General features: G+C 45.8%; 3 protein-coding genes across 7 annotated transcripts in view; 2 read left to right on the top strand and 1 right to left on the bottom strand.

Annotated features, from left to right (window-relative positions):
* The window catches only part of C2CD2L (C2CD2 like), a 42,424-nt gene extending 38,281 nt beyond the window's left edge, over nucleotides 1–4,143 (bottom strand). For 2 of the 3 annotated variants that reach the window (XM_032776143.2, XM_032776140.2), the window contains exon 1: nucleotides 3,409–3,817. In XM_032776143.2, coding sequence (XP_032632034.1) covers nucleotides 3,409–3,732 — 324 coding nt within the window. In that variant the 5' untranslated portion in view covers nucleotides 3,733–3,817. Of the gene's footprint in view, nucleotides 1–3,408 lie in introns of all 3 variants that reach the window. The other variant, XM_075073571.1, reaches the window with a different exon arrangement.
* Nucleotides 4,144–6,536: 2,393 nt separating this feature from the next.
* Nucleotides 6,537–13,192, top strand: DPAGT1 (dolichyl-phosphate N-acetylglucosaminephosphotransferase 1). 3 transcript variants are annotated; one of them, XM_032776148.2, is made up of 9 exons: nucleotides 6,603–7,273; nucleotides 8,377–8,497; nucleotides 8,731–8,944; nucleotides 9,541–9,687; nucleotides 10,024–10,108; nucleotides 10,518–10,706; nucleotides 11,730–11,817; nucleotides 12,235–12,390; nucleotides 12,977–13,192. In XM_032776148.2, exons 1-9 carry the CDS (start codon nucleotides 7,119–7,121, stop codon nucleotides 13,040–13,042), a joined length of 1,221 nt encoding a protein of 406 aa, XP_032632039.1. In that variant the 5' UTR covers nucleotides 6,603–7,118; the 3' UTR covers nucleotides 13,043–13,192. The 3 variants fall into 3 exon arrangements, with proteins under 3 accessions (XP_032632037.1, XP_032632039.1, XP_032632036.1); XM_032776146.2 differs by having other exon boundaries at nucleotides 6,537–6,700; nucleotides 12,235–13,192; XM_032776145.2 differs by having other exon boundaries at nucleotides 12,235–13,192.
* An 844-nt stretch (nucleotides 13,193–14,036) lies between these two features.
* On the top strand, nucleotides 14,037–15,758 carry H2AX (H2A.X variant histone). Its single transcript, XM_032776152.2, has one exon. It carries the CDS (start codon nucleotides 14,161–14,163, stop codon nucleotides 14,587–14,589), a length of 429 nt encoding a protein of 142 aa, XP_032632043.1. The 5' UTR covers nucleotides 14,037–14,160; the 3' UTR covers nucleotides 14,590–15,758.
* The last annotated feature ends 1,550 nt before the right edge of the window (nucleotides 15,759–17,308 follow it).

The following is a 17,308-nucleotide window of genomic DNA, read 5'->3' as shown; positions in this document are numbered from 1 at the left end:
CCCTGCAATTCCAGCTCGGAGTTCATCCAACCAAGAGCCATAGCTGTGATGCAAATGGCCAATCTGAAACATAAACAAGTGTTTAAGACAAGAAGTGAAAAAGTAATTTTCACTCCAGACCTAATTTTGAACCCAAGTGTCCTGAGGTGAAAAGCTAGTGCTTTAACCCTTTTGCAACATGGAGGCCTTTTGGTGTCCCCTCTTCCACCCTTTGTCTCTGTTTAGAGAATCCCCCCTCACATCAAAACACCTCTTTGACAGGGGTAGTCCATCCTTTTAAAGGTAGTAGGGTCTAGAGCCATCCCACTCCCGTCCCATGGTATGGCCCCTTTAAGGTGAGGTACCCAAGGATCCACGAGCAGGAGTCTTGTAGAGTTAGTCTGGGAAAGAGAGTTGTATATAGTCTGCCTATTCCCTCAAAACAGACACACACATTAGCCGAAGAAGGCTGCATCCCTGCCGACCCCTCAGAGCCTGGGGACTAATTGGAGAAGCAGTCCTGCTGGAGGAAAGCTACAAGAGGAGCCGTGGGGGCCTCTGCACCAAGGAGGGTGCTGCTTGACAGACAATCCCCAGCCCTAAAGGAAGGGCTGGGAAGACCCCTAAACCTAAAGGGAGGAGGCCAGGCACTTTTAATTACATTTCTTCAGGTATCTTACAAGATAAAAACCCCAATGCTGAAAACATCAAAACATATAATTCCCCCAAGAGATCACATCTTCTCTGTCACCCTTTGGATATAGCATCATATGACAGGCCGTGCAACCACATCAGGAACCCACAACACAGCAACAGAATGGATATCCACATCAGGTACTTGCATCCTTTGTGATGCGGAGTCCAAATCCCCAGTAGGGCAGTTAATGGGCACGAACACATTGCTTTAAGTCTGTTAACCTTTATAAAATCCTTTTTACCATCTCTTCTGGGACACTGCTGGGTTAAATATATTATTTTTAACATTCCTTACCTAGTAACACTTGAGATTATTAAAACAAAGAATTTTTAGTCATGCTTCTTGTTTAGGTTCTGTGTTTCTTTTAGCTTGGACAAGGCAAGCAAGAGTAGTAGTAGCGAGTGAGTTTTCCTTGCCAGTGGTTGTGCATCACTGCACTAAAAAGTGCAATGTTTAGATTAAAAAGTAACTCCATTGAAAGTGTATTGAGTAAATATTTCCTGATTCTTTTTTTCAAAGTGTTTCTACTCAACTTAGCATTTGTTAAGAGTTAGACTTCACAAACCCTGCATTTGGATAGCAACTTTGACAACATCTTATGTGGTTAGGCTGAGAGAGACTTATGTGGTCTGAACTTTCATCTTATTCCTTATTTCATAACATTGCTTTCTTATTTATTCAATTTTGCTTCTTGCGCAGGTTCAACCCCACTTCAGCTACATAAACTGTGGAAGGCAGTCAGTACTGAGTTTGGTAGCCCTATTTGGCTAACCATTACTGTCTGGATAACAAAGTCACTTTAATCACTTCCTGTAACATTTCCTCCATGAAAAAATATGCCACATTTGTGTAGTCCTGATATACTGTATACATAAATAATAAGCTAAAACATATACAAAGTCTACAGTCAGCCTCATTATCCTATCAGGAGATTGTCTTTCTGAACACTGAATTTGTGTGCTTCGCTTTGTATTTGAAAAATCTGTGGTATATTACTGTAATTTTATATGTAAATGAGAGATTACAAGACAAGTGTTTCTTCCTGTGCTGTGCAGGATTTGCTACATTCAATGTTACTGACTAACTTGGCCCCCCCCACCCGGTCTGTTTTGTGTATATCAGCAGATTAATCACCTGAGATCAACACTGAAGCAAGTGAATTAATAACAGAATTACAGGGGAAAGTTACTTGCTTTATGCTATGGAAAATAAGTATGGAAACATGCGAGTTTAGGCCTCAAACCTCCACTGATCAGGCTAAACTTCCACACAGTATAGTTATGCATTATCCTTTCAAATGCAATCAGCAACATCATGGGGCTTTCTCCTTGCATAAAACATTCCCACCCTCCCCAAAAATACACACAAATTTTATATCGATCTTCTCCTCTCATTGAGGCAGCAAAGTCCTGGATGTGACAAAGATAATAAATTCCTCAATCTCCTTTTTTGGAGTGCACATTACTTTAAACTAGCCTTCAGGGAATTTTGTCTCAGTCTTTTAGAAGCCTATAGCAACATCTTAACACTCCAGAAAGGCCACGAACCTTTCCACCACAGCAGGCAACCTCAAATACTGGACCCACTATACCTGTACTCTCTTTGGGTGCAGGGTGGAAGTCATCACCTTGCAGGTACTGTGGGATGCTACATTTGTTTCCATGAGAAATCAATTAGGAATAGTCTGTTTTAGTATTATGCAACATTAAGAATTAGAGATTAAAGTGAACACTGGCAAGGAAATTCAGAAGTTAAGATTACTGTGGAAGCCTCCTAGTGCAATGTCAGATAGTTTTACATTACCTAGAGTTGGGGGCTAGAAAAATAGTTTTACAAAAAAAACTTACTGTTAAATAGAAATCTTGACTATTTTTAGAACAAAAATAGTTTATATTTAAGTATTCTTAAATGCTTGCAGTACTTACAACCAAGGCATTGTAGTATTAGGCTAGTGCATGAAAGCCAGAAAATGAAATTATCCAGTCTATTATCATTGTTTCAGATAAGCAAAAGGTAGAACGTAAAAAACAGACATGTTAAGGGTAAAAATTCTCATTTTTCAAGTATGCTCAATTTTAGTAAATATGGGCATTAGTAGAAAGGTGACTATTGTATATTATTTTAGTCTAACATATCCCACTACATTTAACAGATTACATACAATAGCACAAAAAAACTTCATATATGCCAGTGGTCAGATGTCCCGCAAGGAAGAGACCTAGCACAACGTAGGGATGATCTGAAAGATCTTTTCCATCTCTAACTTCCACTACAGTGATTGTGAGAACTTTACTTTCCATTTCTGGTTTCAGTGCATTTAAATTTTCAATAGTAACACTGCATGATTAAGGACAAGCCAAGACCCCAGCTCCCCATGTCCCAGTTTACTCGGGCTACAGAAGGGTCCACCCCCTGTGTCCATTCAAACACTATTTGGACAGGAGTCAGGGAAATCCACAGCACTTTCTGTTCTCCAGAGCACTTTAAAGTTAATCTGAGAAAGGATGAAAGCCGCCACCCCTTTCATGCCATTTGCCCCTGTATAGGCAACCCCGATTTTGTTCTTGGGGGAGCAATTTCATCAAAGCTGGGGGAGGAAGAGAATGGGGTTAACTATTAGCAGCTATTCAAGTGGCATTTCTGTGAGGTGCCCAAACACCCGACCCCCTAATCCAGTTGGAGTTACTGCCCCATGCCCGGCTCCGGACCAGCACCCACTCCCTGCCTCTTACCCCGTGCCTGCAGGCCTGCTCGTTGAGAGCTCGCACCCAAGCTCGCTGCCAGTTCTCCCGGAAGGATCTGAAGGCAAAGAGCGAGGCAAGGAGCCCTCTGGCCCCCGCTACCGCCTCCTCGGGCGCTCCGTCCCGGGCCACCCGCAGCCTCAGTAAGGACTTCCAGATGCTTGCTTCCCTTAGAGTTGCTCCCGAGGTCTCCGGCTTTCCCCGGTCGCTCCACACGCTCCGGGAATACTGCAACAGCCAGGCCGAGACGGTGAGCAGGGAGGCGGCGAAGAGGAGCACCAGAGCCGCCCAGCCCAGCTCCAGCTCCAGCTCCATGGTGCTCTCTGCTCAAGCAACTTCAGGAAAGCCGGTAAGGGTTTCACGTGGGTCCGGGGGACATGACTGGGGCAGGGGAGCCGCCCAGGGCCTCACCCCGAGCTCCGGCAGTTGTACGGGAGCATCTCAAGGGTCGGGGCCTGCCCAAATCTCAGTCGCTACTCCAGGAATAACCACTGATTTCCCGGGAAAAGGGCGGAAGGACGCTACCGGTCTCCCTTGTGATACGGAGTGGTTGTGGCTCCCGGTCTCTCCCCAGCTCCTCCACTCGCTACATTGTATCTGCTCCGCGTTCCACACTGGCCGAGGCGACGTTGCGCGGTTCCGTATACTCCCCGGATCTGCACTCTTCCCGGGCCTGGTTCTCCGGGGCGGAACCGAGCTTGTGCCGGGGAAAAGCCAACCGGGGCTGCGTGCGCAGAGCTAATCTTGACACATGATCGGGGACGCCCCGCCTCCTGCTGGGCTGGCCCCTTTGAGGCGCCGCTCCGCCTCCTCCAGAGGAAATGAGAATTGTCTTCGCTCTGAGCTCGCTCACTGACCGCACGGATCCCGGTCTCTGCTGCTGTAATACCAGCAGGTGCCTCCCGCCCCGGCAGCAGGGTTCGTTTTTGTTGTTGCGAAACTGCAAACCCAGCCACTCATTCACCTGAGGCCAAATGAGAAAGAAGCCTCGTCCCTGACAGGATCTTGCAGTCCCTCCAGCACGGGAGAGGCAGAGAAGGGCGGCTGGGTGTCACTGTCTCAACTGATGTGTTTGAATAACCTGGGGTTGGTACAAGTGGGAGCAGACGGGCAAGAAGACAGTCCCCTCTCTCTGGGAGCTTCAGATATTGGTATGTTGGATTGCTGGTAGGCACACTTGATTATCACTGTGTTGTACAGGTGGTGAAACTGAAGTGCGGAGATGGGGAAGAGCTCAAATTCATACAGGTAGTGGTACTGTGGTATTGAGAGAAATAAGATTTGATATTTATATCGTGGCGTCCATACAACCGTCCTTTAGAGTCTGATTCTCAAGCCTTGCATTTTGTATAGTCATTTACTGTGGATGTAAAATGCTATTTACTACACAGAACGTTGCCTTGCACCTGCTGCAGCAGAGTTCAGTGATTCTGACAATTGCTGGAATCACAAACAAAATCACAGAGTATGGTCACAGTGGTTGTTTTATTGTTTATCATAGCACCTAGCAGGCCTAGTCGTGAACCAGACCCCACTGTGCTAGGTACTGTACAAATAAAGAAGATGCTATACTTTTTTTATACATTGTCCTATAATAAGAGAATAAGGATCATTCAATGACAAGAATAGTAGGTAAATTTTAAACCAATGAAGGAAATACTTCATCACAAAGCATGTAGTAATCCTGTTCCATTTCCCTGTAATAGGGAATTTAATAGTACCAAGACAATCCTATGTCCCAGTTGCAGGAATTTCTTGGTCCTGAAGTCATTTCTGGAATTTAATACATGATGCACTGTCAGGGTACCTTAAAGTTTTAATACAAAGTCATCAGACAGTGCTGATGTGATTGTAATGCATCATGGTCTCTTAAGGGAATGGCTTATTGTGGTGGAATGACCTCAGAGGTGGCAACTCATAACCAGGAGTTGAAAGAATTAGCAGAGAACTGAAAATAAGTACAAATATGCAATATTTTTACTAGGATTTTCAAAAGCAGAAGCTTTAACTCTTAGTATAGTTGAAAATACCATCTTTAGTTGTCAGCATATTTATGGATTTAAAAGCTTCATGATAAAAGCATAGTGCAGTTTATATAAAATACACTCCACTACAGACTAAATTAGAAAGAGAGGAAAAAGGAATATACTAATGGGTCTTAAAGATAATATTCCCCAAGTTCCTAATCCTAAAAAACGTTACCCATCCAACCCTCATTTGACATATTTCCCCTATCAATCACCATCTCTCTTCTCAGGAAAGGACTAGGAAAAACAGACCTATCTGCAGAGAAGCAGGTGCGTCTAGGCAAAGCCCTCCAGTTAGGCAGACAATAGGTAATATTGACTGGCATCATAACAATCAGCACAAATACATTGCTGATCTCTTGCAAAAAAAAGTACCATGTTAAATACTTCTACAGTAGCAATAATAATAATACTAGTTACCCTCTGCAGAACTACAGAATTAGCCTGGCGGTTGCAATAAGATGAAGCGAATCATCATAATGCTAAAGTGCGCCAAAGAGTCACTTCATTGACTCCCACAGAGTGATCATGAACGTCTCTTAAACACAAACCACTTTGGAGAAAATTAGGGACGGCTCATAAAAATGGGACTGAGGATCAACCCCTGTAATACTGCACCTAACGGACTAGAACCCTCCTCTGTACTTCATCAGCACGTCACTGACGCTTTGAATTGCCATTGAGCTCGGTGCACCTGGACTGGGGCCAATGAAAAGAAGATGACGCGTAGTTAACAGCAGGCGCATGGCCAACAAGGCACCATATGACGCTTCAGGTAGCCATCTTTGATGTGGGTAATGGGAGGCCGGGAGGCCATCAGATTGCAATTAATTTGCATTAACCCCCAAATTTGGCACTTACCTCGTGCAGCTGTTCTCACTGCAAACCTCAACCCAGCTGCATCCGGAGAGGCACTGATGAACTAATTCCCAGAGCCAAGTGGGGACATTCGTATTTCCCCCTTGCACCAGATTGGGCCGATCCAGTTCCAGCCCCTGAACGTCTATGACGGCTGAGGCCGTTCGGGCGCAGACCAAAGCGGCGCTAGTCAGATTCCTAAATTGGCGCGTAGTCTCCCTTGCCGTTATCAAAGATGGCGGTCAGGTACTCGTCCGGCTCTCTGCGAGAGCGCGTAGGGAAAGGGCAGAGGTTGGTGCCATGTTATATAGAGTCCGACTGGAAACATCTTCAGGGAAGCGAAGACCTCGAGAGAAAAAAGCTTCCGGATTTGTTGTTTTTTTTTTAAAGCCAACCGGGTAAGGGAAGAAGCTTAGTATTTTGATGTGATTGTATTTTGTGCTTTATTATTTGTATATTTTATCAGAAAGCAAAGAGCTTGGATTAGCCCAACCTGAAGGAGAAGATTCAACCACGCCATCCTCTGAGAAGCGCCGCACTGCTGAAGCAGGGGAGGCAATTTTTATTTACATATTTGTAAAGCTGTGAGGATCAGTAGTCAAATTCAGAATCAGACTTGAATGCAGCTGATCCTGGAGTTGTACACCCACATTCAAACAGTGGAACGTATATCTAGACACACATACTGTAACCAGTAGATAAACACGTGTACACAAAGTGAGTACATTGACTTTAGCAACTGAGTGACTCGTGCGATCAGTTTTGCTGCTGCTTCCCCCTACAAAAATCCTCTTGTTCCTCGAGGGTGTCTCTGATATGTGGAGCTTACCTGTGATCCCCTTGCTGATTAATTTTTGTGGTGCTCTCCTGGGGTTCGTGGCTACCCTGACGCTGATCCCAGCCTTCAAGGATCATTTCATTGCTGCCAAGCTCTTCGGGATAGATTTGAACAAAACTTCTAAACAGCCCATGTGAGTAACAGCTACTGATTCGTTAACTTTTATTGCGTGATAATAATCATGATAGTTACAAATTGCTTGACATCTTAAAATGACTAAAATAAAGAGAAAGCATAATCTACTGATTAAAGCATGGAAAAGGCAATTGATTTAGATGTATGATCTTACACACATCTCTGCTTCTGTCTCTCTTTTCATTTAATTAGGATGATATTTGGGTTGTTGTGAGACTTAACTAATTCAGTTTTAAACAATTAAGTACCTTGAAATTATTTGCTGGAAGGTGCCAGAGCAATCCAAACTACTGTATGCATATTATTTATTAAGTGGTATTTGGGTCCCTCTGTTTTCTGGTAACAACATTCAGAATTGTCAGAAGTAGGTGCTGCTTTGTAAAGGATACTTGTCAAATCTAGCAACTGTAGCCAGTGTGATTGTCTTATGTTCCTGTGTTGATTAATCACTTCTATCTTCCCTTTAATTGTTCCGTAAATATAAACCAATCCAGGCACCACATCGGGCTTGTATACTCATAAACCACTACAGCGGCACAGCTGCTGCTGCACTGCTGTAGTGCTTCAGTGAAGATGCTACCTATGGATTCTCTTGCTCTGGACCTCTGACTTTCCTCATATTTTGTGAGAGTTAGGATCTGAAATTCTGGTTCAACTCAATCTCTGTTTATAATTTTTTTTATTTGACAGTCACTTACAAGCTGTTTGGCTAAGCAGCAGCACAGGCACTGGCATTTACAAAGAGAATTTATATTCTAATCAATAGGAAAGATTTAGTAAATGCAGATGTACAGTAAAGGGAAACTGCTAGGTCAGTACCTGAATGCTGTCTTATTGGGTATGGGCTTATCTTCATTCTGGGCTACAATACAATTAATTTTAAGAGGCTAAAAATTTGTTGTGAGGTTTAATAGCTTTGTTGCTGTTGGATATCAGGAATATTGGGCTCAAAACATTGCACCATTACAGCTGGATATTCCCTGTATTATGACATTCCAGTGGAGAAGCAGTGAGAATGCAGGACTAGCTGCAAAGTTCTCAATGCCTGCATATAAAGTGATTTTCTTTTTAAACCTCCCCACCCCTCTTTCTGTGTTTCAGTCCTGAATCCCAAGGTGTGATCAGTGGGGCTGTGTTCTTGATCATCCTTTTCTGCTTTATTCCTGTGCCCTTTCTGAGCTGTTTTGTAGAGGAGCAGTGCAAGGCGTTTCCACACCATGAGGTAAGTATCTCCCTCCATGATGCTTTTTAAAGCCTGTATTGCTCTCCACCATGGGCTTAGAATCTGCAAGTCTCAGTGAGGATAGCTTGCATGTAGCTAAGACTTGGAGTTTTGTTGGGGGTCTTCAAATGTATCATATCTCAAAGCCAAATGTGATTTCCTTGGCATGTGAAAAAGAGGAGTGGTGGCTATGTATCTAATAACCATGGTCCTGTCATCTCTCTGTCTTGCAGTTTGTGGAGTTCATTGGCTCCCTTCTTGCCATCTGCTGCATGATCTTCCTGGGCTTTGCAGATGATGTTCTGAACCTGCGCTGGCGACACAAGCTGCTACTTCCTACCATGGCCTCCCTTCCTCTGCTTATGGTCTACTTCACTAACTTTGGGAACACAACTATTGTGGTGCCCAAGCCCTTCCGGGTGTTATTGGGGATGCACTTGGACCTGGGTGAGTGACGGAGCACAGGAAGATCATCAGTTTAACACTAGCCACAAGGGTAAAAAGGCGACCCAAAGCCACAGTTCCTGAGGATGACAGGTGGCAATTTGTGCACAGTTGTAGGTTTCCTCCCAATGCAGATCCATTATTTGGAACATAGATTGTGGTACCAGAGAACTAGGTTGATAGCCTTATGAAGTTATTAGTTCAGCAATTCTCAGCTTTGCCCAGAGAAGCACTTAACACTTTTACAGGATCAGGCTCTAAGTTGATGAGTGCCAAATGCTGTTGGTGCTTAAATGTGAATGGCAAATTGACCAAAGCGCAGAACTAGGAATCTGAAGGCCTGGATTCTGTTCTCAGTGTTGTCACTGACTTGTTTTTGTGAACTCTGCACCATCATCCGTCTTTGCATCTGTTTCCATATCTGTGTGTGTGTATGTAATACCAACTTCTTGTGAGCAAGAGATGTTTATTATTAGACTATTGTGAAATGTGCTGTGATCATTCATTAAGGCAAAGTGGTACACATTACAAAATTGAATCTAGACCCCCCCCCCTTTAAAACTTGGATGTGAAGGCCCTTCTCTTTGTCTGATCTGCAGGTATCCTGTACTATGTGTACATGGGCATGCTAGCAGTGTTTTGCACCAACGCCATCAACATTCTTGCTGGAATTAATGGGCTTGAGGCAGGACAGTCTCTGGTGATAGCTGCTTCCATCATCACATTCAATGTTGTTGAATTAAATGGTAAGGAAAATGTATGTGTCTTTTTCGGGCTCTGAATCAGTGCAAAGATCTAAGGGAGCTAGGTGCCTGTACTTGGAAATGTTTGATGTCTAGAAAGATGAGCAGATCTTCAGAGAGGATAATGCTTATGTACCAAGTGGGGCCATGACAACCATTTGTATCTAGTCAGTGTATTAGTGTAACTTTCCTGAGGACTCTCCGGATACCTTCTTGACAGACGCTGTATACAAACCTGAGATGGACAGATCCACACCCTGACTCCAGGACACACTTCTGGCCCACTGTGGCTGATGTTGGAGTTGTCAGTAATTTGTTATCTCTCTCTTTTTTCTACAGGAGACTGTAGAGATGATCACATTTTTTCTCTCTACTTCATGATTCCTTTTTTCTTTACTACTCTGGGGCTGCTTTACCACAACTGGTAAGAGACTGCATGGAATAAACAAGCGTTCATAGTATCATAAGGCTCCCTCCTGCCTCTTATACTTAGAGAGGAGACCAGGAATGAAACATTCACAAGCTCTCAGAAATAGAATAATGGGCAGCTGATCAAAGTATTCTATATTTTGGCTGGAGCACATAGATTCTGGTGCATTGATCCATTGGAAGCCTTTGATTGCACCAGAAAACTGCACAATAACAAGGACTTCTGACTCCAGGTTCTGTGGTTTGATCACAAGACAATCTGTCCTCCCATCCCCCTACTCCAACAAATAGTTCAGGAACTAGATTTAAAATCTTGCAGTAAGATTGTGAATGCCAATGCCCCTACTTGATCTTCAACACTAATACTATGCCCCGTCCCCATTCTCTCTATCTGTGGGTTGCAGGTATCCATCCAGCGTGTTTGTAGGTGACACTTTCTGCTATTTTGCTGGTATGACATTTGCTGTGGTGGGGATCCTTGGGCACTTCAGTAAGACAATGCTGCTCTTCTTCATCCCACAAGTGCTCAACTTCCTTTACTCTTTGCCTCAGCTCTTCCACATCATTCCTTGTCCTCGTCATCGGCTGCCCAGGTAACAAATGTGTAAGTGACTGTAAGATGCAATGTATTTGGAACAAGGAGATGCCTTTGTTTTGGGTCTGAAATGGGGGTGAGGGTGTCTGCAGATTTCCCTAAAGGATAAAATACATGCCTCACCTCTGTGGCTGGAGGAGGGAATGAGAAGTGAAATGTAGACCTGAGTCATCAGCTAGAGACAAAGACTTTACCAGGACTGTGTGGGGAATTTCACATGGCAACAACTGCCCTCTTCTTGCCCAAGGACCGGAGAAAAGTGTGGATCTAGAAAGATTGTGGTTGCCGTGATTTTATGGTTTCCAGTGTTTTTCACAACATTTAAACTTAACAAAAAAAACTCCAACCTTTCCTGTTGCAAACAGCAGGGTGTAAAGAGAGGAGCTGCTGCCCTGTAAATTCAGCCCAGCATAAAATTGTCTCCCACCAAAACAGCATCCGGTTCCCAGAAGGTAGAAACTACGGAGTCCTGATGTGGCATTTTATTACTAGCATGACTTAATGCAAACCAAGTTTATGTCTGTGATATAAAATCAACCATGGTGGAGGATCTAGTTACATGCACCTGTCCCTAATATGCTTGGTAATGGTTTGTAGTCTGAGTTATAACCATGTTAACAAATAATGTTATAGCCTTGTAAAGACCAGAGCTGTAACATTGTTCCTTAACAATGTTATAAAATGGTTGTTACTAACAGCACAGGTGAGATTTTGACAGTTCTTGCAGTATAGCGGTGACACTACGTGTGTGTGTGTGGCTTTTCTACTCTGAGCATGTTGTGGTAATTTAAATACAACCAACTAATGCCCCCTCTTTTGGGGCCTCCTCCCCAATTCTCCTGCTCCTGCCTTATTTGAGTGGCTACACACCTGAGACTCCTAACATTACTGGGCCTATTACATGCACAGGATTAGTCCAGCTGTTTCCACCATCCACTTTTTAAACCACCCTGTCTGCTTTAGAGAGAGATTAAGCTGCCTCTTTGCTGCAATTGGACTAATATTTCAATGTTCTTTTCAGGTTCAATCCTGGTACAGGGAAGCTGGAGATGAGTTATTCTAAATTCAGAACCAAAAGTCTTTCAGCCCTGGGAAAGTATATTCTAAAGGTAACCTGAGAAAGACAAGTAAAATTTGCCTTCCAATAGCAACCATACATTTGGGAATTGGTGGCAGTGCATAACCCCCTCTCCACCCCATGCCTCTGGGCACCTGAGGTCAAGTCCTGAGTAAAAGGAAACAAGTTCAGTATAGTCTCATCCCAATCTCTAGTGGACATTTGTCCATGTTACTAAAACCTTGCAAAATGAAGCATGACTAGCAGTGATTGCCAGGGCCCTGATCTGTCTTTCCATTGATTTCACTGAGTTTTGGATCAGAACATAGAAGTGGAACAACAGAAGGCATTGTTGGCAGGGTTTTGTGGAAGAAGCTTTTAGTACATCTGCCTGCACCATACTAGGCTCTAAGTAGTAAACTACTAATGCATCTGATTAAATGGTGCTTAACACACTTCTCTTCCCCAGGTATCAGAGACCTTACATATAGTGGATGTGAGACAGGAATTGGATGAAGATGAAGAATACACAGAGTGCAATAACATGACACTTGTTAACTTTGTTATAAAGCTTATTGGACCAGTTCCAGAGCAAACCCTCACTGTCCTGCTGCTGCTCATCCAGGTCAGGCAAATACTCCCTCAGGGAGGAGGACGTACTCCGCAGTGGATGTGGATCCACACTAAACTTCTCGGGCATTGGGAACATTTGATTCTACCCCTGTATTCCTTCCCTTCTATCACATTAACTAGCTTGCTATTGCCTGGGTTGATTCTCACCTCCCCAGGGTAGCTCTGCTCTACTGTAAAGAGCCATACTGCTAGGGAGGTGGTGGAATCTCCCTCCTTAGAGGTTTTTAAGGTCAGGCTTGACAAAACCCTGGCTGGGATGATTTAGTTGGGGTTAGTCCTGCTTTGACCAGGGGGTTGGACTAGATGACCTCCTGAAGTCTCTTCCCACCCTAATCTTGTATGATTCTATGCTCCTCAGAGAGAATAATCTTGCCCAGTCTCCTCATTTCCACCCCACCTCCCATGTAAGTAAAGATGTGGAAATATTTTAAATTAACTCTCGTGTTACTTACAGAGAGGTTGGTCATATGCAGAAGTACCAATAAGTTGTTTGATATCGGGACTTAATCTTCATACCACTCTGTAAAATATTTAGCACAGCTGGATTCCAATTCTCTTCCTTGTTTTTCCCTCTGTAGGTAGTGGGCAGCACCACTGCATTTTTGATTCGGTACCAACTAGTACGCTTGTTCTATGATGTTTGACTGAGCTGCCAGGCATGAGGGAAATGCCAGCACTTCGTGATCCATGTTTTACTTTCTTTGGTTCCCCTCCAAATGGCTGCAGTGACCCTGCTTTGTCTCTGTGAATCATAAGACCCCTTTTCAGATGTGAGTAAAGACCCTTACACTGGCCTCTCTCTACTGAATTTTTTTTTTCTGTGCTTTGGTTGGGAACAGAGGTAATTCGTCCAATACTGGTGTTAATGTTCCATGAGGATCATGGACCTGTGGACATTAACATTACTGGCAATAATCCACAAAAGATACACAAATGTGACTTGAATCTTTTGTCCATGGAGCTGGGAAAGAGGCCAGGGGCGGAAGAGGACCCAGGCACCCCTGCCATCCCTTGCCCCTAATATATGTTTGTATTTCTCATTCAGATGATGTATTATTGGGATATAGCATATTTCCCCCAGCATGCTGCCTTACATAACTATTGTCTGTCCCTTGCCATCACTTTGCTCACGAGGCAGGTGCACCACCAGCTTCAAGCAGTGACCGCTGAGGGAGGTGGGGGGAATGGATTTACTAGCTGGCATTAAAATCCTGGTCTCCCGGTCCCTGCTGGCTCTGATGCCCAAGCCCTGAGTTTAGCGAGGAGCAGCGGCCACAGCCAGGGCCAGATAAATGGCGCGGGGTGTCCATCCTGAAGAAGGCAGGGCTCCGTACCGACCCCTTCAGCAGCGAAGAGCTAAGCCCGCTACTACCCGGCCTACGGAAAAGGAGCTGGGGAAGCAGCGAGAACGAGGCTCCTCAGTTCCGTTAGTGGCGCCTTGGCCTCTGCGCCCCTTTGAATTTGGCGCTTTGCCTTCCGATTGGCTCATTTTAGCAGCCAATACACGCAAAAAACTTTGCCGGATCGTGAGCCTAACCAATCCCGCAGAGACATTCGGCTGGGCGGCCAACCAATGGCAGAGCGCAGCGTCACCGTCCGGGGGCCGGGTCGAGGTCTCCGCCGGGGACTATATAAATAAATAGTGGGGGTGCGGGGTCGCTTCGCGCTCAGACTGAGGTGTTCGAGCTTTTGCTTGAGTTCGAGCGTAGAACTCTTCAAACGAGTCGCTGAGCCGTGTGCGTCGCTCCCGTTTTCCTGCGCCATGTCCGGCCGTGGTAAGGGCAGCGGCAAGACCCGCGCTAAGGCTAAATCTCGATCGTCCCGCGCCGGGCTGCAGTTCCCGGTGGGGCGCGTGCACCGGCTGCTGCGGCGCGGCCACTACGCGGAGCGAGTTGGTGCGGGCGCCCCGGTGTACCTGGCCGCCGTACTCGAGTACCTGACGGCGGAGATCCTGGAGCTGGCGGGTAACGCGGCGCGGGACAACAAGAAGACGCGCATTATCCCGCGGCACCTGCAGCTCGCGGTGCGCAACGACGAAGAGCTCAACAAACTGCTGGGCGGTGTCACCATCGCGCAGGGCGGAGTCCTGCCCAATATCCAGGCTGTGCTGCTGCCCAAGAAGGCGGGCGGCGGAGCTGGGCAGGCCAAGAGCGGCAAGAAGAGCAGCAGCCAGCAATCGCAGGAATACTAGGGCCGGCCACGCGCCGCCGGCGGAGACTCCCCCCACCCCCCCAGGCCCTTTTCAGGGCCGCCCACAGGGCTCAGCCGAAGGAGCTGCGGATCCGTAGCGGGCTCGTGGGCGGGGAGAGGGCGAGGCCCCCGGCGCCTTAAGCTGGGTTGAGGGAGTCGGGCTTTCCGCAGAAGGGGGTGGGGCTTAGGTGCGCAACAGCCACTTCCCCGTGGGGTCGAGTGGGGAAGCTGCCTGGAGTCCGTTGTACGAAGCGGGGGGAGCCCAGCCTAACACTGCGCACGTGCCTTGATAATTAACTCAGCTGCTACCGAACCCTCTTGCGGTCCCCTGCGGGTGAAGCTGCTGTGTGCAAAGCCCTAGTGGCACAGGAAGCTACTGTAGGGTCTGTCGTCTTCTGCAATTTCCTGCCCCTCCGCTGACACCCACTTGACATAGCAGTGCAAACTGACCCTTAACAAAGACTCGTACGGAGGACAAGCGGTGTCCACCGTTATAGCTTTTAAGAGTCGCCCCCTGAGGTTTGCTGGGGAAAGCTTAAACAAACTGCTCCTGGATCCTTTAAATAACTGTTAATGTGTACCGACGGAGGACTGAAAAGAGACATATCAGAATGCAGCTGTGGAGCTGCCTCAGTGTATACTTTCTCTGAAAGTTTTTGGGGTTTTTTTGTTTGAAAGGAATCCCTGCTTGCTGTTTAATTACCTGTTTCAAAGTGCCACTGCTCTGAAAGATGTATATCTACATATCTTGTTTTTCTTTTAACTTTGAGGCTGAGGGCATCTTGCATCAGAACAATCCAAAACACTGTAAACTAACAAGCCCTCACCCTCTTGAGCAGCAGGCAGCTTTCACTTCTCTTAGCAGTGGTGTGACTCTTTACCAATGTACTGTAAAATTCTTTGTTTAAAATGTTACAACTATGACTTTGATTCTGCAGCAAAGCCATACTTTGTTTGACCTGTTTCAACAGACAGCACTGGCAGCCAGAAGCTCAGTACAGCCACTACAGGATCAAACCAGAGAAAATTACAGGGTTAGTGTAAACTTTTAGTTAACAGAAGAGCTGTGTCCTTTCACTTAGACACTGTTAAATCTGCTGTAGTTGTCTTTGTAACTTCCTGCACATCCCAGAAAATGTTTTGTGTAATAAAATATGGGGTAACCTGCTATTACTGTAGCATTATATTCCTTGCGCTGCTAGTTCAGTGGCCAGAAACGGTGTTAATATGTATATACCTAAAGAAGAACAAGGATTTAAATGGGCATGGAAACAATTCCTTTCATAAGTAAAGTATTGTCAATGGGCGTTGTATAGACAAGGAAACAACACATGGTTTCATATACAAAACACCATCTTTGTCTTTTACACTTTAATGGGACACTAGTATCGGCCTGAAAGATGATGGGGATGAGTCACTAGTTCAAATACATATTCTACTAATGTAAGTGCTTGGAAGAGAGTGTAAGGTGGAGTGGGCAAACTTTTTGGCCCAAGGGACATCTCGGTATAGAAACTCCAGGGCTGCCCATGAATGCTTATGAAATTGGGATGGGTGAAACTAGAAATAAGGGGTTCTGGGTGTGGGAAGGGGGAGAGGTGAGGGCTCCAGATCGATGTGGGCTCTGAATGAGGGGTTGGTGCAGGAAAGTGCTCTGGGTTAGGACTAAGGGGTTTGGGGGAGGGGGGATCAGGCAGGGGGTTGGGGTTCAGGAGGTGGTTCCTGGGCAATGGGAGCTGCAGAGGTGGCACTTGGGGGGGAGGGATGACAACTGCATGCAGAGGCCCCTGGCTGCCTCTATGCATAGGAGCCAGAGTGGAGACATGCCTCTACTTCTGGGAGCCACAGCACACAAAGCAGGGCACACCTTCAATCCTGCTCCGTTGCAGGAGTTTGAGGGTGAGATTAAAATGACTGGAGAGCCAGATGTGGCCCCTGGAATGCAGTTTGCCCACCCCTGCTGTAAGGCAAGGGTAGGTAAACTACAGCCAGCAGGCAGGATGCAGCCTGTTTTAATTCAGCCCTTGAGCTCCTGCTGGGGAGCAGAGCAGGGTCAGGAGTAAAGGGGGCTCTGCTCTACCCCTGCAGCTCCTATTGGCTGGGAACCATGGCCCAGGGGTGATGCCCGTGGACAGGGCAGTGCACAGCACAGCCCCTAGGCCGCACCTCTGCACGAGCTGGAGTGGGGACATGCCACTTCTTCAAGGAACTGCTTGACATAAGTGCTACTTGAAGCCTGCATTTCTGAGCCAACATCCTGCCCCAACCTGATCCCCCTCCCACGCTGCAAACCCCCTAAGACCACCCCAGATCCCCTTCCTGCACCCTTAACTCATTTGTCTGCACCCCCACCCCAATTTTGTGAGCATTCATGGCCTGCCATACAATTTCCATACCCATAGGTTGCCCTCAGGCTAAAACATTTGCCCATGCTGGTGTAAAGGAACATATCTTATTTAAAATCTAGTTTCAAAAGTCATAGTTGATACTTATAAGGAAAGTTCATGTTATGTTGCACTTAGATATCTGTGCTCGGTTATGGTTAATTCAGTCTGGAAATGAAGACACTAATGGTTTTTTAAATAAGTTCAAGTAGTATTGATTTATATGGCAGTGAATAGAAATTTGTCCTTGCATCATCCATAAGATTCCTTGCGTGCAGAAATGTTGGTTCTTCTATTTAAATATAAATACAATGGAGGTCATTAAGGGCCTTATTT

Source organism: Chelonoidis abingdonii, chromosome 18 (genome assembly GCF_003597395.2).
Source record: "Chelonoidis abingdonii isolate Lonesome George chromosome 18, CheloAbing_2.0, whole genome shotgun sequence".
In the NCBI taxonomy this organism is placed as follows: Eukaryota; Metazoa; Chordata; order Testudines; family Testudinidae; genus Chelonoidis; species Chelonoidis abingdonii.
This window is presented reverse-complemented; position numbering and strand designations above follow the sequence as displayed.

Bases quoted from the DNA above. Each gene is read 5' to 3' on its own strand.
- DPAGT1 (XM_032776145.2), top strand. From the start codon at position 7,119: ATGTGGAGCTTACCTGTGATCCCCTTGCTGATTAATTTTTGTGGTGCT. The intron at 8,945-9,540 runs GTGAGTGACGGA...TCTGATCTGCAG, and splicing joins GGGGATGCACTTGGACCTGG to GTATCCTGTACTATGTGTAC. The intron at 10,707-11,729 runs GTAACAAATGTG...TGTTCTTTTCAG, and splicing joins CCTCGTCATCGGCTGCCCAG to GTTCAATCCTGGTACAGGGA.
- H2AX (XM_032776152.2), top strand. From the start codon at position 14,161: ATGTCCGGCCGTGGTAAGGGCAGCGGCAAGACCCGCGCTAAGGCTAAA.